Source organism: Centruroides vittatus, unplaced genomic scaffold, assembly GCF_030686945.1.
Source record: "Centruroides vittatus isolate TY-2023 unplaced genomic scaffold, ASM3068694v2 contig_2696, whole genome shotgun sequence".
NCBI classification, from domain to species: Eukaryota; Metazoa; Arthropoda; class Arachnida; order Scorpiones; family Buthidae; genus Centruroides; species Centruroides vittatus.
The window spans coordinates 174,530-202,508 of record NW_027121716.1 but is presented as its reverse complement, the minus strand read 5'-3'; the positions used below and the strand labels follow the sequence as shown (position 1 = coordinate 202,508).

Genomic DNA, 27,979 nt, shown 5'->3' with positions numbered 1-27,979 from the left:
AAAACAAATCATCGCGTTTAGCTACTTTCAAAACACTATCGACATTCCTAAATATACAAGCGCCCCCAAACGATTTTGATAATGAAGACACATTATAACAATTTAAGTCAAATTATCGTAACGTCGCGTTATTAAAAATGTAATAAACTATTTTTAAAATATTTTTATACTGAAAAGAAACAGTTTGTTAGAAAAAGAAATAAAACGTTAATCACGTGACGCGATTGATGAGTGACGAAGATACGAAGCAGGGGGGGGGAAACCGGAGAGCATAGTTGAATGTCACTTATCTAAAGATAAAAATGCGATTCTTTCCCAGAGAACGTTGATATCATTAAAGCAAGGACAAATAATGTTTTTTTTTTTTTTATAAAAATATATTCATAATAGAGTTTCTTAAATTTTTATATTTAAATTTGGAACAAACAGCATCATTATTTTGAATACAATAATATAATATACGCCTTTAAAACACGCAAATAACACTTACAATAAACCATTTTTATTCTTATATTCAAAACTTGTAAATGAAGCGACTTTGGACAATATTTAAAAGTATGCTATTTTTATCGATTCTAATTGATCAATATTGCTTCGTTTTATTTTTCATACATAACTTTTTATTAATCCTTCATCACGATTCATCGCACTCTTTCAATACATTTGCTGACCTTAAAATGCATTCAAGTGAATAAAATATTGTTTGCACGTGATTTTAAGAAAAACTATACATATAGAAGAATAAAAGACTATAAAGTGGGATAGCTTTTATGCAATATTAACGAGGCCTATTTTTGATCTCCAAATATTCAAATCAATATGTTATATACATAATAGAACACGGCTCATTCATTATACCTACATTGTTATTATGATAATTATCCGAACTTTTGTTTAAAAAAATAAACTCTCTTCAAGGTTTTTTAGCGAAAATTGTCAGTGAGATACTAATCTCACGTTTCGGTTCCAAACAAATACAGGAGGTTGATTGACATTGTCTAGATAGCTTTGTAATAAGTTTCACAGTTGCAAAAAAAAACTTTGACCAGTTAATTTCGGTCAACAACAAGAAAATCATTCTACATTTAGAAACAATTTAAGCCAGAAATACAAAATCACCAACAAACAACAATTAAGATAACGTAAAAGAGATTTGAAACTTGACCCCATTCTTAACTTTTTTCGTAGGCCGATTAGAATGGTTCCTAATGAAACAAGTTTTCAAGATTAACTCGATGATTTGGAAATATCTTGAACTTGATTGTGATTTTTAACTCTTCAGTTTATTCGTGCTTGAATAATTATATATAATTATCTAACAGAAAAAAAAAAATAGCGGAAAGTTATGCATAAAATATTTTCGATACGACAGATCTAACTTTGCGCCAACACTTTCACACAAAATACATAACTATTGCATTTTACTTTTTATTAAAACATAATTTTTACTTGAGATATTGAGCTAATCTTCGAAATCCATGTAATTTTAAACCTTTCCTTATATAAGTGTTGATAAAGAAATAAAATATAGGTGGTCCAGCAATAAACATGTGGATTATCTATATAAGGGCCTCTTACAATTACTGGATACGCATTCCTTCTAGAATATCTATTCAAAACAAAACATAAAATATGAGTCTATAAACTGCATTCTTCACGGGGCCTCTGAAAACCTAGGGACTGCACAAAATATTCTCAATGACTGTTATAGAACAAAAGGCCATAAGCGTACAATATAAATTATGTTCCGCTGAATTTAAATATAGATACTGTCAAGTTTATATCCTTAAAACTTTATTCTAAATTTGGCTCCATCTAACCGTAAATGAAAGAAACATGAATAAAATAAAGGAAAAAGTTCAACCAGACAATAACCAGACTGCAGGAAATAATGTGATATTTTTTTTTTTTGGATTCACAAGAGTAACAAATCGTATAAAATTATTATATGTCACAAGAAAATAACTTAATAGCACGAATTAATTAATTACAAAATATTCCAACTATTTATATGAAAGGGAATTGCTCTCGATTTTTAATTTACTTTAAAACTAATGACTATTATGTAAATATTCTCTTCTAAATATTATTATTATAAAAAAATTTAGTAGGTTTTTGTCTAAGTTATCCTTTATTTCCTTTTTAAGATTTTAGCAAAAAATAATTATGCGTAATTAATAACCACTCCTGCTTCCCTTAAATTTCCTGTTTCCTTGCACCATAAAAAAGATTCTACAGTAAATCTGTCGGGAAAGATAGTCACATAACAGAATTAATAATTTAAAAATATATATATATTAAATTTATATTAATAGATTTATATATCACATAAATGCAATTTATAATATTTTATTACTAATTTGTGTATATTTGTATCTATTTAATTCTAATTATTTTACATTTATTTAAATTATTTTAAAAAATAAAGTATTAAATTAATATATAAAACAGCTTTCAACGCGTAGGTAACAGGTTGATTAACAACCTTTCAATTAAATATATGTAGTGTTCTTTTACATAATTATCATACGAAATAGGTCTCGAAGAGATTCGAACAATATAAAATAATCAATATATTATCTCAATGGAATATACGCCTCTTTTTCTGTCGACTCTGAGCTCCAATGAACTTACACACGCCAGGCTACAACTTCCCTAGAGGTCATAAGCCCTGCACTAACTGCATTGCTGAGTACAGTTCTGCCATTGAACGCCAAACGAATGAATGAAGTTGGTGTATTTCTCTAAATATGTAAGACTTTGAGGAAATAAAATAAATAAACGTGTTCATTTATGAAGGTAAATATGGTTATGCCAAGTTTAAATTTATATCATAGAAATCATTATTTGGAGAACTAAAGGGAATTACAAAACAAAAATTAGTAATAAAGTAGCTTAACACTATCATTATTGCTAAATAAATGTACAGAATTTTGATCAGCATTTCTACAAAAGGTCAACATCGTGCAGACAAGAATTGTTAACATGCAACAAAATGTATTAGGGTATTTAAAATAAAGCACATATAAGTTACATTAAAAAAATAATAAAAATGGTTTATCAGAAAAACGGAAGAGTCTAAACAAAAAAATTCATCATAATTAGTCTACATTACATGTATTTGTTATTTATAAATGCATAAAATCTCATATTTTATGCAATTATAAATTTCAGAACAGATTTAAATTAGTAGAGTTTAAATTACTTCATTCACAATTATTAACATTAAAAAAATGTTATTATTAAACTAAATTAAATTTACAAACTGATTATATACCAGTTAGTTCCTTTCATTTCCACAAACCAAAATTTCCGGAACGGGATCCTGGCACAAAACCAACAGAATTCGCAACTAATAAAAGGATGTTTCGTCATCGTACGCGAACAAATTCCGATTTTCAATCTCTTTAAACATATTTTAAAAATAATTTTTATTAAATATTATTTATAAAATATATTTTTCACTCCTGTCAATTCCAATAATTTAAACTATGTATAAAAATCAAATTATAGCAGACGGCATGACAAACTATTTCTCATTCACTCTTATAACATTAAATTCTGCAATGTAATTAATTTTTTTTAAATGATTCATAATTAAACATATAAAACTAATAGTTACAAGCTGAATTCGTACATTCATCGATTTAAACAGAAATTAATAAAATCTACACGTTAACAGTAAGCCTTATAAATTTTTATTAATTTTATTTTAGGGGGTCGCGGTATGACAAGTAGCAAAACTCGTAGTTTATGCTACATTTAACAAGGTTTATACGCATTGAGAATAAGGTGATATTCAACAAATCCTATCATCAAAATAATACAGGTCAGTCCCAAACTTCCTTATTTTAAAAAACTAATAAAACTTGAAAATTGCAAAAAGAATTTTTAAAAAAACAAACCAGATTAAGTACCCTCTCTAAACCAGCAATTGTTACTCTTTATGAGTTTTAGCATACCACTTTACTGTAGTTAACATACAATTTTAAAAAATTTTGCGTGTCATCGATAACAAGCAAAATTCCTCAATTCTTACAGCGTTACAATTCCATATTAAGGCATAACTTAATTTTTATTATTATTATTTTTTCCTAACAAAGTATCCAAATTTAATTAAGCCTATATTAATATGTCAACGAGGAAAAACTCGAACAAGGAATCTCTTCCTCTTAATAACATTTAATTCGTGAATCAAATTTAATTAAAGTGGATAATAAGATAATAGATGGGATAATAGAGAGATCCTAATAAGGTATCTGTCCCATTTATCTATTTATCTGCCCTTCTTCATTAATTAATTCTGATAAAGAAAGCGCACTTGCCCATTCCATTTTTTTTTTAATGTGGGTTTGGCTTATCAAGTTTATCGATCAATATTCGATCGATAAGCGATAATACTAATATAATAATATGAAAATTTGATTAATACGATCTTATTAATCATCGCTTGATGAGTTAAAGTGGCAAGTGAGAACAAATTCGGCAGTGACGTCATGAGTATTACATTTCGCGGAAGAAGTTTCACGTAAATAATTTTTGATTATCATTGTTTTAAAATTTAATTTTAAGACGTGAGAGAAACGTTATTTAAACGTGAAAATTTTAAAATATCGTTTAGTGATCCTCGTATCGTGTGTCTAGTACAAATTTGTAACAGGGATAAGAGAAATTACCCAATAGGTTTTTTAAAAAAATTATAGATATTATTTCATTTTATCAAAAAATATATCAACTTTATTTATTCAAATCTTTATTTCTGACACTTGTTACGATAATAAAATTGTTAACAGACGACGACCGGTTAAGCGGTGATGTTTGTGAAAACCACTAGAGGAGAGGAATATCCCAAGATGACGTCACCGACTTGAATAACGATCCAGACATGAATGACGCCACCTACCATCTAGATCGCCTCGACGTCCGTCGGCCACCTTACAGCGTCAGACTATTTTTATGTCGGGTTCGTCGATCGATTTACAGAAAACCAATCGAGTAATATTAATAATAATAATAATAATAATAATAATAAGAGAGATTATTTTTAGCATCACCTATCATTCTTTGAGGGAGATTAATAATGCCGGCGATCACGATTTTTAATTAGTCGATCCGACAATGATGCGGAAGATGGAGAAGGGCAAACAAAAGACGGGAAGAAAGACGCATTTTCTCAATATTTCAGCTTCTCACCAACAAGGTGACTCGAGATGTATGTTATCGACGTCTTCGATCGTTACATCTCTATTATCCATTTGTTAAACCGATCATTATTTATAGCAACAAAACACAGCACATGGCGTGTATGGCCTGTTTTGATTTTTATATAACTAGATACGATTAGATGGACAAAACTCGTTTTAATGGTAACTGGCATTGACCTACTGTTGGGTTACAAAGGCTGTAACAATGCAATTCTCAAGCAAACAGGCAGACGTCTGTGCAGGAGCCGAACAATGACCCTTCCTACATATCGACCGTGATGAGTGTCGGTCCGAGCTAAATCGTTCCTGTTATGAATCATACTCCTATATTCTTTATCTACAAAACACTGTCTGGAATATTTCTAAACTGCAGTATACAGTTTCTATAAATCTGTTCTTAAAAAGTAAAAATGTCATACAGAAATAAGTGGATTTAATATGAGCAATTCTTATCGAAATTTTGATATGGGTATCGTCTAATGACTAATACCAAATGATGAATCATAGACATGCCAGATCGATGGTGAGAATATATCGCGGAGAGGAGTAATATTAAAGTTATTCTGGATAAGAATGCATATTGTAGGGTTGGTCTTTTATTCTTTCAAAGGACAGTGACTTTCCTGTCTTCAAGAATCTGTTAGTTGACACGGTTCATTGAAGGCAGATGGTCAAACCTAAGGCTGAATGGCGGCAAGATTGATCGTTGTTGTTCACCTGAAACGCAATTTTTCTGGGACGGAAATCCATCCTTATGTAGGTTTTATGCATTTTTAACTTGCTGAATATATTAACGTTTTACCTTTCTACTTATTTATGTCGAATAGTTAACGAGGGGCACGAATAAAATCTCTCAACTGAGTAACATCGCAAATAAAGGCGTTTTGATATTTTAAAAATTTGAAAAATAAACAGAAATCATCTTAACACAAATATCCTTATTCTGATCAATTTTTAAAAAATTTAAATAATTCGCCTAAAAGTCTATTTTTCCTCCTCCTTTTTTTGTAGCAATCTTTAGCATCTCTTAACTCATAGAGGGTTGGCCAAATTCCTCACAACTGGGCGTCAATCTCAAACAATAAATTAACAATGGAATCGGTTACAGTTTAGGTGATCCCATTCAACTTTCATCAAAAATGTTCACAACCTTGAAACAGGGAAAAGGACTTTACTATGATAGCCTATTTAAAAATATTAATACCTAACTGGGACATATTGTCTTTTGACACGTCTTCAGGTCAGTAGAATAGGTCAATTCTTCAAATTTTAATACCATAACAGTATCTAAATCGAAGGTTCATTGATGACTCACTAATACATAACTTAACCTTTCTCTCGTAAGAATGTGATACAAATATTTACATTTCATATCTAAATATGGAAGTAGAACTCATAATCTGAAGAGAGAGACCTATTGCTTCGGGCTTAAATGAGGCCTTGTGCTCGTTATGATTATGAAACAGGCTGGTTACACTCATAATTAATACTCTAGAGATAATTTATTTTTAATGCAAATTTATATATCTAATTAAATTTTTTGAGAAAATTATAGAATTTCCAAGCTTGGAATGGGTACGATGCATTCCAGCTACACTGTTTTATAACGGATGACAAGTTTAATCACCTGGTTAAGCAATACAGATAAATAATAATTCCCAATGACATATTATATTACACTTCCATTACTTTCTTTCCAGTGATTGTCGAAACTAAAGCATTTTCAAGGCATAAACATTACTAAAACCGGCGATGTATCGAGCACGTTTATTGATTAACACAGTCTAATGTTACCAATGAAGAATTTTGGAGCCTACGCATCCCCCTAACCAAACAGGAACTTGTATATCATTATTACAACCTCCTGTTAAGCGTCCGTATAACTCGGATAATAAAAACTGATAAAACAGCGTTATCCTTACATAATTACTTTATAAAATATTTAAAATGTCGATTTAAATACAACCGAACTTATATACTTCCCTGTACTACTAAATCATTGTACGGGAACGTTAGTATAGTTAAACCCATGTTTTCAGGGACACGAGTTATCCGTAAACCCAAGCATAAACACTTGCAGGAAAGACGATTCGGTAACGGTTATGCTAGACGAGTGATAAAAATTTGTAGTAGCATTCGTATAACGGAGCTTGATTTAGATTGTCGATTAAAGGTTAAAAATCGAATATTTTATTGTAGTAGTAGAATTTATCGATCTTTTTTTCAGGGTCGGAACACCCCCCAGAAATAGCAAATGATTCACGATAGTTATCAATTTACAGAGGGTGATAAGCAAGAATTTCGAAACAGATCAACTTTCAGATAACCAATGACATAAGCAATTTAATATTTTATAACTAACACTTTTATTTATAACAGAATATATAATTTCATGATTCTACGTTCAAATTCGAAACGTTTATTGTTGATAGTAGTGTTTTACATTTCCAACAATATGAACCAACCACCATAGCAACTGCCATTATTCGCCCTTTGACCCTCGTCTTAACAAAGAGCAGTAAAGGAGGGTGAAGCAGATAAACGTGTGCAATATTGAACTTTCGTCACGATGACGTCAGTAATAGAAAAACTTTGACTAGAATATATAGTCATTTATGGAATGTCAGGTGACCAATATACCAAATTGTTATTTTATGGGTGAATATACTATTAAGGCAACAATGCAAACAATTAAATAATAATAATAAAAATTATGCAAATAACATCAAAAATTACTTATTTTTTAAAATTTTAACGGTGATATTATTTGAAGATTTAAGATTATAAAAATGATAATAGAATTTTTTGACTATATTTGGTATCGAGGAAGTAGTTTGCATAATGCAATATTTTAACCACTTTAAAGGGATGACGATGCAGACTTTTTTATTTATTTTACTTAAATATTTTTTTAATAATATATTTTTTTAAATTCTTGTTATCTACTTAACGGATATATAAGAAATTTTTAACAAACTGAATATTTCGTTTAATGTAACTACCCCCAAAAGATAAAATGAGGAGTTCCGACTCACTGATTCCGGTCCGTTGTCCCACATGGTTGCTCCTTCCATATATGGTCAACAAACGGTTTCTGTCACGCGATTGGCCAGAGACCGGCGCCGTTCCCGGAAACACTGACGTATATGGTCGTACAATTGCCGGTAGGAGCCAATAGAATTCGTTTTCACACTCCTTCCGTTCACAAGGTGGCCGAACAGGAATACCATATATGGTCATGTCGCACCGCTCTGCGGACCGGCACACGAGACGTGAAATAAAAGGGAGAATTATCACTGCTTGAGGCACAGTGTGTGGAAGACGCTTGACTTGTGGAGTATATCTCGATCTGTTCTATTGTAAGTCTACTTTTTTGGCAGCTAAATTCTATAGTAGGCGTTTAGCTAGTAGGCGAGAAACAGGACGTTTTATATTTTAAAACGTTATAATTACCGTAAAGCTTTAATCTTATATAAACGAGTAGTTTACAAATTCGAAATTCTCTTACTAGGTTCCTAAAATCTAAACCAACATGTGTGACGACGACGTTGCTGCTCTTGTTGTAGACAATGGATCCGGTATGTGCAAAGCCGGCTTTGCTGGAGATGATGCTCCTAGAGCAGTTTTCCCATCAATTGTTGGAAGGCCCAGACATCAGGTAAAAAAGAAATATATTTTTTCTAGTCTGGAGAAGTTTTTTTTTTGTTTTTTTTTTTTTTACTTTTTTTTTTTTTTTTTTTTTCTTTCCCTAGGGTGTTATGGTAGGTATGGGACAGAAAGATAGCTATGTAGGAGACGAAGCCCAAAGCAAAAGAGGTATCTTGACTCTGAAATATCCCATCGAACACGGTATCGTAACTAACTGGGATGATATGGAGAAGATCTGGCATCATACCTTCTACAATGAATTGCGTGTAGCACCAGAGGAACACCCAGTTTTGTTAACCGAAGCTCCTCTTAATCCTAAGGCTAACCGTGAAAAGATGACTCAGGTAACATTCATTCCACGTAGGGATAATTTCGAAGTTTCAATTGAATTCTTAATTAAATTACTTTTTTTTTACTTTTTACAGATAATGTTTGAGACATTTAATACCCCAGCAATGTATGTAGCAATTCAAGCCGTATTGTCATTGTACGCTTCTGGTCGTACAACCGGTATTGTGCTAGACTCTGGAGATGGTGTATCCCATACTGTACCAATCTACGAAGGTTACGCTCTTCCCCATGCCATCTTGCGTTTGGACTTGGCTGGACGTGATCTGACAGACTACCTCATGAAAATCTTAACTGAACGTGGTTACTCTTTCACCACAACAGGTAAAAAAAAACTTTCCCTTACCCGGATCCCTCCCCTAAATCCTTCAAAAGATTCTAAAATTTTTTCTTTTTAATCTTCCCTACAGCCGAAAGAGAAATTGTAAGAGACATAAAAGAAAAATTGTGCTATGTAGCATTAGACTTCGAACAGGAAATGGCTACCGCTGCATCGTCGTCATCTCTAGAGAAATCTTACGAATTACCTGATGGTCAGGTCATCACTATCGGAAACGAAAGGTTCCGTTGCCCAGAGGCTCTATTCCAACCATCTTTCTTGGGTATGGAATCGTGCGGTATTCACGAAACTACCTACAACTCAATCATGAAGTGCGACGTCGATATCCGTAAGGACTTGTATGCGAACACCGTGCTTTCCGGCGGAACCACCATGTACCCAGGTATTGCCGACCGTATGCAGAAGGAAATAACAGCTCTCGCTCCTAGCACAATGAAGATCAAGATCATAGCTCCACCCGAAAGGAAATACTCCGTATGGATCGGAGGTTCTATCTTGGCATCTCTGTCCACCTTCCAGCAGATGTGGATCTCCAAACAAGAGTACGACGAGTCTGGTCCTAGCATCGTTCACCGTAAATGCTTCTAGAAAATTTAAGAAAACTGCCAAGTTCGGTAGTCAAAGGAAAAGACTAACTACTGCGATTGTTAAGTTGGCAGTGCTCTTTATTCCACGTGAAAAAAATGCAACCCAGATGTGTCCCTAATTACTTAGGGTGGCCCTGCGGATGTTCCTTTTCACATTTAAAGAAAAAAAAAAAAGAGGAGCTTTCACCAGTGAATTGAGCTGTGACGGGGGCCGTCTTGTATGACGTGTATTTATGTTTTTCTTTTTGTATTCTAAGTGAAAATAATAAGTGTTTTCTGTTCGGATAAACATGTGTTTTTTTTTTCCTATAAGTTACGCGTAACGGACATTTTACTTAATACATTAAACTTTCGATACATGCATGATTAGAACAGAATCGTCAGCCGCGATTTCCCGACATGCATGTGGGGTAGCGAGGAACATGACCATATTAGGAAATGTTGAGAGTCGGATAGTGACGTCACGAGAGGGGGGTAGTCACTTTAATGTTTTTCCGATCAATTAGTTTACCGGTCTTCAGTTAACTTAACCGTTACGCGGACAATAGATTTTTTTTTCTTTTTACGTCTTTATCAATTAATTTTCTAACAGGTATAAGGATGACGCGCGTTACTTCGAATTTTGAGTAAACGATCACGTAACCGCCGTATGGTCTTAGGTGTTAAGAATAATTGACACAATTTAATAGCAAAAGTGGCAAATTTTATTCCAAAAATTTCATAACCACATTTAAGTGCTTGTTTTTCACAGAACTCAAATATAACCATAAAGATTGTGACCGAGCAGGGGCAAATCTATAATACACAATATTCACATTTTTCACTTTTTTTTTATCAAGATGCAGGTAAATGATGGTTTTATATAATGTTCAATGGAATTTTTTTTAATATATAAACAAAAGCACACTTTATATATAAATAAAAATGCTGAGAAAAACAGCAACATTCAAGAAACAGCTTCTGCTTAAGATAATGATCCATTAAATTTTCTATTACTAAGCTGGGTAGGAGTTATGAGTTTTGATGTCAAATCTACCACTGTTGATGGCTAACAGTAGTGCCCCTGCTGGATCCCTTCTAGTGCAACAACACACTACTTATAGACAGGAAACATCTCTCTCTCCACTCGTCACTCTAAATCTGGGAGTCCTGCAAAACAAACATTATTATTACAAATTAATATAAACCAATTAATGATGGTGGCACTTTATTGCATAACTTATTGTATTACAGTGGGTGGTTCTGGGTCATAACCTATTAAAGAAACCTCTATGTTAATTTAACTGATCGTAGTATTATATTACAAAGTATAGTTCAATTAGTCTAGAATATTTAATATTTCCAATTTTGGCAAAAAAGAACTTTTAAACGTCGGATGTGTTTTATGTATACATATACACAAAAATATTGCTTTTTATATAATACAAATTTGAACAAATGTATTCTTGAACACAAGTATTTAAATGTTTAAATCAATTTTCTGTACTTATGAAAATATAAATTTTAAAAAGTTAATTTCAGAACCAAAAAATATGTATCTAAGTGTAAAATTTTTTATTTTAATTATACCAAACAATGACTTGAACATGTTAAATAAGTCCTATTTTCTGTAAAACTGAGATGCAAATAGTATTTCAATTATTGAAATAATATAAAAACAGTTAATATTTTATTCCGAATCGACACTTGACCTTGAATACAATCCTATCCTTTGTCATCTATATATATATATATAATAATTTTAAGCATGCTCTTCTACCTACAGTTCATTATTCATTTGCACCACATTCATATACACAGTTTTATTTAAAATCTCATGTATTTTAGAGAGGGAGAAGTTATCTATTAATTACATTTCAATCTGAATAAAAAATTATTAAAAACTAAAAATGTTTGATTATATTATTTTAAAAAACTTTTATTTCTTTATCTACAACAAAATTATTCATCTAATTTTATTACATCAGTGAAAGATCTTCAAATATTAATTAATATACAGTACATATAACTTTTAGAAAGCAAATATAATATTTTTGGCCTTATAATAAATACAATAATTTTAATAATTCAAATTGTAAAATTTATATCAAGTAAATTTTGCAATGCAATTAAAATTTCTTTGTTAATTGCATGTGGACTACAATACTTTTATAATGAATGTTACTTAATTATGCTTACATTTCATATAAAATTTTTTAAATGTTAACAGTTCTTTTAACAATAGAATTGGAGTAACATTTTTATTATTATTGTTCAGAATAGACAATTTTTCTTTTCAGGAACATACTATATCATGGTAATTTTACAAAAGCAACTGAAATTTCTTTATTTTTTAAATGAGGTTCATTATGAATTTCTATAAGCTTCCAATTTCAACTTTGGTTATTTTTCTTTCCTCTATATACAAGAGCCATATTAAATGACAACTTTTTCATATTATCTTATATAATTTGATTAATTTCAGAATATCAACAACAATTTATTTCTAATTTTAATTTATCATTATAAACTAAAAGAAATTATTTCTTCCATATAAAGTTTTTACAAATTTTATGATGCTTGTATGATACATCAAAAGATGAAGAAAAATAAACAGTATTAATATTTTCTCAAATAACTTAAGAACTAATGTTAAATAATAGTGATAGAGGGGGGAAAAGTAAATATACCTCCAAATTATCAATAATGGTAAATTTATTTCAAAATAGTACTGTATTTAAAAAATAATTATAATAAAATGACAGAAATATATACTTTGTTTGTCTTAGTAGCAAAATTAATACAAAAAATTAAAAACTTATAATTTGGAAAGAATCCACAGTCAGCATTAGAATTAGAAATAAACTAAAATAGGGAGATAAACTTAACATATCTAGGAATATTAGTAAATAATAATGGGAAAAGGAAAAAAAATCAAACAGCCCTTACTTTATCATTAAAAATCTATAAAAGTCATATCTACATAAAAGAAAATAAGAATACAGTGGAACCTCTATATTCATAATATTCGATATTTGTCACATTTTGATGACTTTTTTATTTTTCATATTCAGTCAGTATTTTCTGTATTCATTGTCATTCCCAACACTGGAAGTGGCACTACAATCGCACACCCGTGCCAATCAGCTAGCCATGTTAGCTAGCTGTAGTTAATCAGTCTGCTTTGTGCAGTAGTCGTGTGTTGTCTAAGGTGACCAACCGTCCTCATTTTGTAAGTTCTGTCCTCCCTCGACACCCGACTGTGAGAAAAAATAAGTTGTGAAATAAACCTTGACAACGCGCTTTAACATTAAGTCATGGAAAGTTCGACCGACTCAACAACCCATGTCTAAAAAAAAAGTCAACGAATTTACGCTAGTCAATATAAACCTGTGATGATATCGCTTATTCGATATAGCGTTCAAGTTTGCTTGAGTGCGGGCATATTACAATTCAATAATCCAATACTGTTTTATAAAACAGTTAAGAAGGGTGACACCCACGGTATGACTTGGGGTGACACCACAATATCCGCCCCGGGTGTCATCCATGCTAGCTACGCCACTGCGCATGCAGTAGAGATTACTATAGTGTATTGTTATTGCAATGAATAAAATGTTTCTTTTATTTACAATATTTTTTCCTTCAATTTATGTGTCCTCCATTTCATTATAAAAAAGTTGCTCACCTTAGTGTTCTCAAGTTATTGAAAAATAATCAATGTGAGAAACCAAGTTTCAATTGCTCCAAAGTGGCATCCAAATGTTGCTATAGTCAATCAAAATACAAATAGATTCAATGATAATGTAATTGCCTACTTCAGAAAAGTTTTAAAAAGCAGACAACACTGGGCAAGTTCTTTATTAAATCAAGTGCTGCTGAATCATCAGCAAAACAGACCCCATGAGCACAATTGGAATTACCTAATGTTTTAATTGATATTTCTTCTTCTAAACAACAATACTATATTAATAATACTGTTCTTCCCCTTCTACCACTATGCTGTATTTATTTAGTACAAAAAGATCAAGTTTTACAAACAACATAACTTTTATTCTTGTACCTTTTTTCAGGATGGGACTGGATTAATTGAATATCAGTTATTTATTATGAGAAAAATTCTCTCTATATTCGTCATATTCCGTATTCATTAAGTCCTTAGGAACAGATTAATGACAAATATAGAGATTCCACTGTATATGAAACATTATTATTATTTATATTAGTGCATATAAATGTTGTATCTTAAGAAAATCAGTTATTGATAACTATTTCTTATAAAAATAATTATTGATTACTGAAATGAATTGGTAAGGAGAATCCTGGAAATTTTAAAAATCAAAAAAAAAAAAAAAAAAAAAAAGATTAAGAAAAAATTTGGGCAAGAGAAATTATGGCAGATAAAATAACAGAAGAATGACTAAGATGAATTGGGCATAGAATATAAAAGAGAGTTTCTAAAATGATACATCGCATATAAGGCTTAGAAGCAAAACAAAGGAAAAGATCAGATATCAAAATCTAACAGAAGCAACTTCTCGCACAACCCCTGGGAAGATAAATCAACACAAAAAAACCTTTTAATATCCCAGTATAACAGATTTAAACAAAACGAACATTTTTGACCATAAACTTGGTTTTCATCAGGCTAACAGAAGCCTTAGCCACAAATAGAAATTGAAACATTTCATTTGATGCCATCATTGCTAATAAACAATTGAAATGGAAATAACTACAAAATTTATATCACAAAATTTTGATGAACTTGATGATTTAAGACAAATATCTATTAATTTACTTTTTACATATACAAGTTCAAAACTAAGTAATGAGATACATGATATGCCATTTTAGAATGCTGCTCATTTTGTGAAATAGGCAGAAAATTTTCCTAATTTGTGAAACTGGCACATCAACTACTGATTTCAGGAATTATGCAAATGTTTGCCTATTTCATGAAATGAGCAACAATCTTGGATACGCACACAGTGAATTTAGAATTTTTAATTTTATATTGACTGCTAAATTCTCCTTACAAATTCAATATCAACCATTTTATAACATCATGATAAACCAGCGGTTCCCAACCAGTGGTCCGCAAGAGCTAAAATATGGTCCGCAAAAGATTTAAAATTTTTATTCATTTTAAATTATTATTCCCACGTTGATACAAACTGAATTTAATTTTTACTAAAAATGTTATGTTTTCTATTATAATAGTACTGTTAAAGCATGTTACTCGAGTTTAACGATTACTTATGTTAAAAGTTTTCATTAAAGTTTATTTTTCTTAAACCTTGTGGTCCCTGCTAACAACAATGAAATCAAAGTGATCCCTGGTCAAAAAAAGGTTGGGAACCGCTGTGATAAACAGATGTAATGTAAAATCACTTTGCACATTAGAAATATTTATATTGGTGCATATAAATGTTGCATCTTAAAAAATAAGTTATTGATAAGTTTTTTTTTGTTTAATTTTGTATATAATTAAAGATATTGTAAATTTGTGTAATCTACTAGAATGAATACTTTTGCATTTTATTCAAGTTGAAATATGATAGTAGAACAACAGATGTCATCTAATAATCATTAACACTACAGTGCCAATAGAAGACACTTCTAGCTCTGGCACTTTTGTATGAACTATTTATAAACAACTTAAAAGTACATTTACAGAACTTCACTGTATTCAGTTTATTTTTATTTTTTCTTTTTTTGAACATTTTTGACTGCTTGTTAGCATCATCATCTTATTCATTGAGCCTTGCATAAAATAAAGCATTCAAAATTTCAATAATTAAGCTCTACATGATTTTCAATATAGGTATATTTAATGTTTTGTCTCATTTTTTTCAAAACCACAAAAAGACTTCAAATATATTTTTAATTAATCCAAGAGTATTATTCAAAAACAAAATTTAATTTGTAAATTTTAATCTAAAGTTCATAAAAGCTCAATTTTATTAAGAGAACTTCCTGATTTGTTCACATCACCAGCACACTATGGACTAACTATATAAACGACCTCAAATTTTGTTTTTTTAGGCTGAATCTCATTATTTCAATCACAGTTTGCAGTAGCAAACATTGTCTCAGTCCACATTAAGATAAAGAACACTATAATCTAACAAATTCTCATAATCTAAATCCAAATAGTATTAGAAGAAACAGTTATTTACACTTGCAGATCCAGAAGTACCAAAAGGAAAACTAACTCAAAAATTAAAAGTATTTTAATTAATAAATCTTTTTTTATTAACTTATGCATGATTAACCTGTGTTGTGGATGGTCTAATAAGACATATTTGCCATCATAAATGTTTTTAAAAAGCAATGTTTTGAAGTTTGAACAAATACATCTTAATTTTGTGTGTTAATAGTCCTTCCCTTGGATCTGCCACTGGTTGTTTAGTCAACTATTTATTTACAAGTAATCCTTCATTAATCCATTACACACATTCTTTGAAAGTAGCATGTTAAGCTGAATTAAAATAATGCACTTTTAACAGTGAATGAGTTTACAAGAATGCTAATGTTTTCTGATCTGGTTAATAGTCCAACTTCAGCATGGAGGGTCAAAAGTTAAATGTGTGATGGCAGATTAAATGGGTAAAAAATGTCAGCATTCCCACTAATAAAGACATATTCATTTAATTCAGTTGAGTTACCACAGTGGCTACTTTGTCATCTTCAGTGACAAAAATCAATAAGCTTATATTGTAAATATATATACTGTATACTGTAATAATGATTTGATGTGTTCCTGGATCCCACCTATTTATTTGAGATTCCTTTAATTCTTGTCATTGTTCAACTCAGAGGATGGCAGTCACAAACAATACTGTATAACTGCTATTACTTGAAAATGCTTCACGTTCTTATTAGCTGTGCTAAATTAATCTCTAACTATTTTTGTGGTTGTCATTGAAAAATGAGATCAGTTAACTGTAATTATTCGAAGATTACTTCAAACATTATAGCAAATAATTCATAACTGATCAAGTCAAGCTAAAAATTAGCTTGAGGGTGGGTTAAGAAAATCTCAATAGACACTGCATAAGTACCATTACTGAAACCACATTATTCCAAAATCTGTTGTGTAGTTTAATATTTGTCTATGTTTAATAAACCATATTAGATGAAAGTATATTAACAAGGACTAACTGTATTTAAGTGAATAAAATATTCCAAAATTTTCCAAAGTTTTTGTTGCTTGAAACATATTTAAAGTTTATTGTCATTTAAACTTTATATAATGATATCTAATGTTATCTGTAATATAATTGTTTTAATGAAAATTTACCATATAATCACAATAAGCCTAAATTTTGACTTTTTTTTAGTATGTCTTTTTTTATGTTTGTTCAAGAAAGTTGCAAGAAAAGCCTTTGTTATTCTCCCATCTTGTGTTTAAGATAAAAAATAAAATAAAAGTACACAGTATAGTTCATAATTTTTGAGACAAGATTTATATAAAATAAAATAAAAAATAAGCTCCATTACAGTTCATTCTGTTGAGCTTTTTTCCAATTGCTGCTGGCTGCTTCATTGAAAACTCTTATAACAGTCTTTGGTTGTTACATCCGTTTCAATTTCAGAAATGTCAGATTCTTTGGCTTTGAACTGTAATTTTAATTTTAAAAAGTAGCCTTGAATGACAAGTGAGTGAGTAGTGTGTATGTGAACTAATGTTATGACTTGTTTTTGAGCCAAAAACTGCCATACAATTATTGCTCATACAGTAGGGCTGACCATAACATTTACAATCCAACCAAAGACCAACATTTCAGAATCAGTGAAAATGAGATTTAAAACTGATTGATCTATAAATTGATGATATAATATTGGCATGTTAACAGAAATACTCTATTCAAAGATTGATTCAAATATTAAAAATAGGCAAAACTGGCAACAGTCCTGTAAATCAGGGCTATCTAGTCACCCTATCTACAGCAATGCAAGATAAATTAAATACTGTATGCACAAAGTTTTTGTTTTTTCAAATCCTTGGTGAAAATGGAAAATACAATTTTCAATCATTTTTAACCAATTCTGTGACAGTGGCAATATTGTCTGTTTAACTTGGGTGGTGACCATTGCACTCCATTCTCCTCTATTGCCTCTTCCTTCATGAAATTTGGCATACCAAGAGACATTTGTTCATATTAATGCCTTTTTAATATTGGCATTCAAAAAACCCTATAGTTGGCAGAATCTAGCTTTAGAAAATAGTTCTGAATGTGGAATATTACATATAAATCGAACTCACTTGTGCCTATTGACCGGTGTGAAATAAATAAATTCAATTCAACGAACGTTTTCTGGACGCCTTCCGTGTCCTTCTTCAGGTTAACTGCTGGATTCTATTATTTTTAAAAAACTGCGTTCCGATCTTTTAAGAACAAATTCAAATGAAGATAGTCGACCCGATCCAATACGAAAATAGCAGCATTTAGATCATTGGTCAGACGGGCATACACGCACTCTTCCACTCAACAAGCGCTTAAGAAAGAGTTGAAACATATTGAGAAGATTGCGGATATACACGGCTACCGCAACATTATTCCAAGAATGGCGGAACGCCAAAGAGCACGAATGAGCCAAAACGCACCTGCAGTGGCACAAAGTAACAACCAAAATACGGAGGTGGAGAGAATACCCATCACATATAACCCGACCTTGAAATCCGTATACGCGTCTATCGCAAGGAGATGTAAGGTCACCGTTGCTTATAGGAGAGGCCCAACCATTTACACTTTGTTACGTAACGGAAAGGACCCATCGGACCCGAATAGAATGGCAGGCGTTTACCGAATCCCGATAAAGGACGAGAGATTTAATAGGGATCTGATCTACATAGGATCAACGAAACGCTCTATGGAAGTCAGGGTTAAAGAACACGAGGCGGATATAAGATACAACAGAGCTACCACGTCACTTGCAGTGTACGCTTCTGAACCGGGCATTAATGTGGACTTCGCGGGGGCCACGCTAATAACTAAAACGACTCGGATGGAACACCTCAAATGGCTGGAAGCGATAGAGATACATAAAGCGCAAACTAAAACAACATGCATTAATTCACGCGACGAGATAACTCTTTCGCTTGCTTGGCAAACTTTATTACAAGAGGATGCATGAAGATTTATTTGGGTCCGATAACACATGAAATCATGTGACCCAAAGATAAAAAAGAATACAAAGATTAAAAAGAATATGATACAGTACGACAAGGAGCACAACAGATATAGCGCATGCGCGATGGTCATTGCGCTTTCGAACTATCTTCATTTGAATTTGTTCTTAAAAGATCGGAACGCAGTTTTTTAAAAATAATAGAATCCAGCAGTTAACCTGAAGAAGGACACGGAAGGCGTCCAGAAAACGTTCGTTGAATTGAATTTATTTATTTCACACCGGTCAATAGGCACAAGTGAGTTCGATTTATATTTTATACACCCCGGTGTGTAGGATGAGGATATGGAATATTACATGTTCTAACATTTGAATACTTCATTGTTTACAAGGTATGCTGATGTTTAGAATGGAATTAATAGTAAATATAAGTGATACAGTAGAGCGTCGATAAGTGGAACCAATTGGGGACTGGGGTCCTTCCAGTTAATGATTTGTTCCAGTTTCCGACTTTGTACGAAAAAATACATTAACCTGTCCGATGTTCAAATTTTTCTCCGCTGCGTATCGCTTCCTGTTGAATTTTTCTCCGTTGCGTGTCGCTTCGTGTTGAATTTTTGTCGATTTTAAGCCTAACGAAAATTTTTATAATAATCATCGAGGCTATTGTATCGTTAAAAATTATTTCTGCATTTTGTACAAACAAAATAAATATATTAAAGAATATAAAAAACATGAAAATTATACTTTAGAAGTAAATTTAGTATCAAAAACATTCGATTCAGCACGACACAGTCCGACTGAAAATCGTTCCACTTTCCGGCCATTCCACTTATCGACGCTCTACTGTATAACTTGTAAATAATTTGGCACACATTAAAGGTAAACAGTTTTTAATGTTGATCATATAAAATTGTGGAACAACAGAAAATGGAAACAAAATTGCAATTGTTCGGCAATGTTTACAAACAAGCAAATTATATTACAATTCCCACAAAATTTTAATAAAACTGTTAAATTGTGTGTAAATGGATAGTAAAATATATCTCTAAACTTGGCCAAAGTAAAAAATGTACTGTTGCAATTTTAATGTATGTAAACAGGTTGGTGTTTATTCGTAGACAAACTCAATTTCACTTTATTAACTAAATGATAATTTTCTACTTGCAGAAATTTTTACTGTGTTTAATAAGGTGTTATTAATTTAGAATTGATAATCAAGTTAAAAATGGACTTAAATTGTAATTGAATAGCAAATAATGAGGTTCATTAACTGAACTGCATTATTTACTTACAAGGAGACCCTATGGCTTTGGGGAAACGGATTTTGATGATCTTCGTTGTGAAGGTAGTACACCGCGTGAGTGTACTACCTGTAAAATACGAAAGTGCAATACTCAAATGTAATCGAGAAAAATGAACGTAAAGTTTTCTTTAGCACTTTATGTATAAGTTACGCGTACTATCGCTTGAGCGTGCTGTGGCATGAGTGATAACGCTCCTGACTCATGCCTTGCATGCTTGGGTTCAATTCTCTTGTGTATAATTTTTTTTATTCATAAATACTTATAATGTATTTATTTATTTACTCATTCATTTATTTTTTATTATTTATTTATTTTAATTTAATTTCTACTGTTCCAAGTCTAATATTTTTACTTCGAAAACCCACCTTTTTCAAGTTGAGAGAGAAGTATTAATACTTATGCCAGGTTTGAACATGGGTCTAGAGTCTTTTTCACTCACTCTTTAACTCTTTGTTGACCAATTTCCACGCATCCAACACATCCAATGTATTATTGTATAATTCTGTGCCTATCAGCATAGCATCTTCAGATAGTGTATCAGAAGATGTTGCAATTAAATTATTTTCGAAAAGTAAACTCTCATAATACACTACTCCATCGTTTAGCCGCTGCTTCGATACATCACTGTATAAAGAGTGATCATCAACAGTCTTTTCGTCACAACGTGAAGAACTTGCTTCTCTTGATGACATCTTTATAATTATAAAATAACTTTTCAAAATAAATTTCACTGCACAAATATGTCTATTCGTGTCAGAAATAAACTGTTATTTAGAGTTGTACAAAACAATATTCTACGTCTTTCTAGCCTAGTGCCAAAAAATAACTAGACAATGTTAATTTTGACAAAAAGTTACAAATTATCAAGTTTAAATGTCAGTTCAGATATATATATATATTCTTATTAATTTCTCTAATAAAATGTATTGAAAAATATCGTATTTAAAACTAAAGATATTAATAAATGTACGTGATTTTCTTTCATACGAATATAATGATAATTTGATTTTTGGTGAATTTTTTAAAATAATATTCCTGACTGACCAGTATTGCCCTTGGTCATTTTACAAACTAAAAGTAAACAACAGGGCGTGCAAATTGATCAACAAAGAGTTAAAAAGTGAGTGAAAAAGACTAGATCCATGTTCGAACCCGGCATAAGTATTAATACTTCTCTCTCAACTTGAAAAAGGTGGGTTTTCGAAGTAAAAATATTAGACTTGGAACAGTAGAAATTAAATTAAAATAAATAAATAATAAAAAATAAATGAATGAGTAAATAAATAAATACATTATAAGTATTTATGAATAAAAACAAATCATACACAGAAGAACTGAACCCGAGCACGCAAGCGCAGGAGTCAGAAGTGTTACCACTCACGCCACAGCACGCTGAAGCGATAGTAAGCGTAACTTACACATAATGTGCTAAAGAAAACTTTAACTTCATTTTTCTCGATTTCATTTGAGTATTGCACTTTAGTATTTTACAGGTAGTACATGCACACAGTGTACTACCTCCACACCGAAGATAATCAAAATCCTTTTCTCCAAAGCCGTAGGGTCTCCTTGTTAGTGAAAGTTCACACACAATGCTCAATATTTTGATAAATTTTGATTCCTTTCCTTGTTGCAGTGACACTGTGACCAGGCAAGTGATTTCTACTCCTAAATAATATTTGATAAGCAAGTTAAAAGGAAAGATATTATCCATTTCTTCTATTTTAAAGCATTCTTTTTTCAGTTTTGCTTAGCACAGACATTTTGGGTAAGAACTACATTATGCTTCAAATATTTCTTTTATGTATTTTCATTTATATAATTGCAAAATCAAAAGCTGAGCAATATTGATGAAAATTTCATACTGATGCCATATTTACATGTTTAGATGTGAAAGCAGCATGACTTTCACTAAGCAAATAATGCAGTTTAGTTAATGAACTGCATGTCCATTAACTGAACTTCTTAATGAAATGCATTATTTGCTATTCAATTACAATTTAAGTCCATTTTTAATTACAGAATTAACATTCAAGCATAGTTGATTTTTGAAATAAAATAATAAACTTACAATTCCTCCAAATTAACAGATTAAGAAATCTGACAGTTGAATACTCATTACAATCCCTTTGTTATATTAGCAAAAAAATTTTTTCTGATCTTACAAAAGAAAGGAATTTTTTATAAAACTAATTTATTACAGCCTTTAGAACTAGTAATACAGTAAGACCTTGTTTAGCGCTTTCCCAATTAACCCTGATTCTATATGATGTGGTCTGCTCAGAGCCTTTAAAAAAAATTCACGCTGATTCAAATTATTGCAATATTTTGTTGATTTGTATAATATGATTATTCGCGGGCATAAACCAATCAGCAAAAGGTGGCAATTCATCATAGCACTGTACTTCCCGTATCTAAATCTATGTTTAGTGCAATTATGGGAAAAAAATATCATCATAGATGCCATAGGCAATATCGACAATATGGCAAGAATTAACTGATGAATGGAAGAGTGTGGAAGAAGGTATAGCTGAAGGTATCCAAGGATTCTCAATTAGATGAGCTTATCATTGACCAAATTGTCAACCTAATCGATACAGGACTAGATGTAGATGAGCAGGATGTTGAGAAGTTACTGCAGGTTTCTAGTACTTACCAACGACAACTTTCAAGAACTTGGCAATAGTGATTCTGAAAATGAAGAATCTAAAGAACATGCTAAAGATTTCTTTGGTGAAAGTTTGATAACAATAACCAAAATCAGTGACCAAATTGTAATCCAGATTTTGAAAGGAATGCAAAAGCAAGACAAGGTGTTTTGGATGCAATCTCCTGCTACAGACATTTGCTTAACTAGAGAACAAGAAAGCAACAAATGACACTAAACACAATGGGAAAAAAAATTTCAGAAGAGCCTCGACCTTCATCACAAAAATGAACTTTGTGTGTGTGTGTGTGTATATGTTTGCGTTATGTAACATATATTATTATGCAAATTAATATAAAAATAAAGTAAAATTTGTTTATTTTTGGTTGTGTTCCCCTTGCCTTATTTATTATGTAAAAAATGATCTCTTTTAACGCTGTTTCCTTTAGCACTTTGTCATATAGGAACGTATCCTAAATGCTAAACAAGGTCTTACTGTATACTGAAAAGTAAATGATAATCCATGAAAAGTTTTTCTCAAATGTATCATGCAGTGTCTCCATTTGATATTGTGCAACTTGACAATGAGTATCAGAAAGCCTACTTGTTTAAATGAGCATAACCTAGAGCTATATGTTACTTACCATGAATTCTATCTAAAGTTAAAAGCTTTTGTTAAACTTAAGTCTTCAGGAAATTCTTTTCAGCAACAAATTTATCAATTAAACTTTTTGATTTCACTAAAATAATAAAACTTTTTAAAGGAAAAGAAGTAATACTAATTTACTCATCATGTTTATCTTAGTAACAAAACTCCAAAATAACACTGAAATATCTTTACTTGTTTTCTTAATTAATTAATTATAGCTCAAGTTTCTTTTATAAAAACAAAATTCATCTCATTTACCACTTACATCACATGCTAATAGACTATCTGTATTTTGTGCAGGTCATACTGTGTTTGAAAGAGCACAATATGCAATGGGACAAGTTATGATGATTTTAAACTGCAATTATGAACACATTAAACAGCTTTGTGTTTGTCTAAAGTCACTAAGAACATCTTCAGAGATGAAAAATCCCATGCACTGCAGAAATATTCGTCTGCCATTGAAAGTTTTCCAAAACCACCGAATATATATAAGCATACCTTTAGTTCTCTTCATTTTCAGTATACAGTAATACCCCGAACTTGCGTGATAGGTGGGACCTAGCAATAACCGCGTTAGTCGGGGTATAATTTCGCACATAAATACATACAAATTATTTTTAATTGAGGCCAGAGACTAAAGAAAACAATAATTTAGAAAAAATGTTTAATAAAATCTTAGATAATACATATATATATATATATAATAAATTATATTAAAATCATAAACCGAAGTTATTTTGATGTAGAAGGCTTCATAAAATTGAACAAATTTGTATGACAGCTCAAAGATTGTTTTTCTCCCACAAAACTTCCTCATAGCATGCTAATAATTTTCTTATTTCTCATTTTGTAGAAAAAATGCACTCTTTGTTGGGAGTCTATATTTTCTAAAATTTGTAACCCCTTTTCAATTGAACAGTCGCTCAAGTCACTGTAGATATAACAAACACAGAAATAAATAACACAAAATAAATTGTAGCTATGCATTGATTCCACACGTCTGAACATGTAAGCCGAACAATAGTGTGGGGGGAGGAGTAAGAGTTGCATGGCGCTCAAACAAAAGATGAATCGCGTAACTCGAGGTTTGCATAAGTTGAGGTATTACTGTATTCCATTCATGATATAACTGACATTAGAATGATAGATAAATTTCCTCTTGAAGACCCCACACCTCTAAGTCAAATCACCTAGACCCTGAGGTTTATATAAAAGTGATCTGACATCTTCCGATCATATACAGTTCAAACTGCAAACAAATCGGACAACAAACACATCCATAAAAAATTTTTATGTTCATTATCCAAACATGTGTTTATTGTCCTAACACCTGACAGAACAAACACAAGAAGCAATTCTGCATTTAAGATTTGTAAAACTATATTTTAATGGCATCTATACATGGAAAGAGAATTTCACAGTTGTATACATAACCTTTTTTGTACTAGTTAATTTCTGTTCTCTGAATTTTCGCAAGTGTTTTTCTGAACTTTTCATTTAAAAAACCGTTTATTATTATTATGGGGTCTAAAGAGAGTGGAATGTCAAGAACTGTGTTCACTATAGAAACTGAGCAAGAAATAATGGCCAAGTAGAGTGGGGGCAGATGTCTGATATCAAAGGCATATATGACTTCAATAGGTCTACAGTAAATAAATCTTAGCTAAGAAAGATATAATCAAAAAGACTCAAGCAGATAAAGAAGTAATGAAAATTGCATCTGAGAAACAAAGATGTGCCATTCACAAAAAAGATGGAGAGATTGCTTTTAGTTTGTTATTACATATAAACAAACACAGTAAGAAAGCACAATTTATTTTTTGGATCTCTAGAATGAATTAATCAAATTCCCACAAAAATCTATGGTAAATCTATAATCAGTTAATGAACAATTTGAATAGTGAACATGGTCTTGGAAAATATGTTCATTAACCCATCACCCACTGTCTTTGATTTCCTAAGAAGGCAAATAAAAGCCAGCATTATGAAAACTATGAAGCAGCTATGCAATCTGTTTTTCTTGGGTGTAGATAGTTGAAATGCACACAACAAAGCACAGGATTTCTAATACAAAGGTTCTATTGCAAGATTTCCTACTTCCAAAATAAAGGCAAATGTGCATCAACTAGAATAGTAATCTTAAACAACAAGGCACACAGATTATACTAACATGGAATATTTTCTTTATGGCACTATTAGTTAAATGTGAAATAAATACAGCCAAAACTTAGTAAAAATCTGTTTTGCTTTCCAGCACAATTTTTCAAGATTAGGCAATATGGACATTTAGTTTGAAAGTGATCTTGTTTTCTCCAGATTTTCAACATATTCCCACTTTTTACATTAGTTATTTTAGTTCATTATCAATTTAGATTATGTTTATGTTATGCAGCCTTAAATGACTTATTTTACAACTTGATTTCTCATAGAAACAAATTAAGTAAAATAAATATTAATAGCATCAGTATATAACCAGGCTGACAGAGTTCATAAAAACATTTTTGATAATGGTTAAATCTAAGAAGGAATTATTACAGAGGTTGCGGCTGAAGTTTATCTCTAAAACACTAATGTCGAACACTGAGTGGCTCCATCTTGTAAGTCTAGAAGTTTGACAATGGCATTTGGAATGTCAAGCATGATTCCAATGACATTCAAAACATCATTGTCAAACTTCTAAGCTTACAAGATGGAGGCACTCAATGTTCGATGTTTACATTTTAGAGGTGAAAACTTCAGCTGCAACCTTTCTAATGATACTTCAGCAGTCAAAACCATTTAAACAAAATTCATATCAATTATTATAATTTAATCTTATTATTAATTAGCACAAAGCAATTTAAGGAATAACTTTTTTAATATTAAAAATATAATTCAAATAATATTTTCTGAAAAATCATCTTTTGGAATTTTGAATGCTTATAAAATATAAAATTAATATGAAGTTAAAGGCTTTTACAGTTCTCACAATTTCCTTATGATTGGTAAAGCAGATCAGAAGAAAAAGATGAATCAGTTTTTTAAATTATAACATGCTATTGTTAAAAAGGATCTGGTATTTTAAATTTGATCCTAATCTTAATTTTTTGTGAGATAGTTTAATTTCATATTAGCTATGCCTGTTATGAAGCAAACTAAAATAAAAATGTATGCTGGTATTACATATTTAAAGTCCAAATCAATTATTAAAGGTTTCTTTTTGGGGGCTATAAAATGCTTTAATATATTTTATTTAAACTAGTTTAAATGTATTAAATATTAAAATAATTTAAGAATATGTAAGATTTTTATGTAACTTACAAACATCAAAATTAAAAATAAAATTTATTTGAAATTATTATTATTTTTAATTTTGCAAAAACAAAATATACTGAACCAAACAAAACTTCAGGTAAGAAAATTTTATAACAAAAAAATCAATTTTGAATTAATGTTTATTAATGTTATACAAATTATATTCTACATTTTCATGTTCATTACATCATTTAAACATTTTTCTAAAAGTATTCAAATTAAGTTTGGAAAACTGCCAACTTAACAAAATTTGATAAATTATGAAAAAGTATTTAAACAATTTACAATCTGAAACATTCAAAAAACAAAGTTTAATCAATTAAGATGAAATAAAACTATTTTAAATTAGGGCATTTCTTTAAAATGTTTCAAAAGCCATGATGACGACAACACAAATCAAATATTCAATTAAGTTCTTAATTTTTTTTTTTTTACAAATGATATCGTTTGAAGACTTGACAAAACTTCTGTAAATAAAAGATTGTGAACTGTATATTCTTCTTTCAAATAATAGCAAAGTTTATTATAGTTTTAGTTATAAAAGCAGTCTTATAACTGACTAGTTCACAAAGGATTGGCAAATATATATATAACTGTGAACTGTTTTTTAATAATAAACTTCAAGGAACCCTTTTTGGTCTTTAATCTGAAACATCATAAAACAATTTAATTTAACTGAAAAATAATTATTTCAAGTATAATAGTAGTTTATAGGTTATTTTGATTTAAACCATCATCGATAACTTGTCAATATTAAAAATACATTAAACATACACAGTTTTATAAAATAATTGCATTAAAAAAAAATTACTCAAATTTTTATTTTAGAGCAAATTCT

General features: G+C 30.6%; 3 protein-coding genes across 5 annotated transcripts in view; 1 reads left to right on the top strand and 2 right to left on the bottom strand.

Annotated features, from left to right (window-relative positions):
* Positions 1–8,462, bottom strand: part of LOC136971720 (serine/threonine-protein kinase 16-like) — a 63,241-nt gene extending 54,779 nt beyond the window's left edge. The window contains exon 1 of one of the 2 annotated variants that reach the window (XM_067266196.1): positions 8,240–8,462. In XM_067266196.1, the coding sequence (XP_067122297.1) occupies positions 8,240–8,444 (205 nt within the window). In that variant the 5' untranslated portion in view covers positions 8,445–8,462. Of the gene's footprint in view, positions 1–3,917; positions 3,935–8,239 lie in introns of those variants that run through there. The other variant, XM_067266198.1, reaches the window with a different exon arrangement.
* LOC136971719 (actin, clone 403) lies at positions 8,407–10,416 on the top strand. The gene is made up of 5 exons (XM_067266195.1): positions 8,407–8,563; positions 8,716–8,862; positions 8,957–9,196; positions 9,278–9,524; positions 9,611–10,416. Exons 2-5 carry the CDS (start codon positions 8,737–8,739, stop codon positions 10,126–10,128), a joined length of 1,131 nt encoding a protein of 376 aa, XP_067122296.1. The 5' UTR covers positions 8,407–8,563; positions 8,716–8,736; the 3' UTR covers positions 10,129–10,416.
* Positions 10,417–10,808: 392 nt separating this feature from the next.
* p23 overlaps positions 10,809–27,979 on the bottom strand; it is a 58,121-nt gene continuing 40,950 nt past the window's right edge. The window contains exon 8 of one of the 2 annotated variants that reach the window (XM_067266203.1): positions 10,809–11,276. In XM_067266203.1, the coding sequence (XP_067122304.1) occupies positions 11,257–11,276 (20 nt within the window). In that variant the 3' untranslated portion in view covers positions 10,809–11,256. Of the gene's footprint in view, positions 11,277–27,263; positions 27,788–27,979 lie in introns of those variants that run through there. The other variant, XM_067266204.1, reaches the window with a different exon arrangement.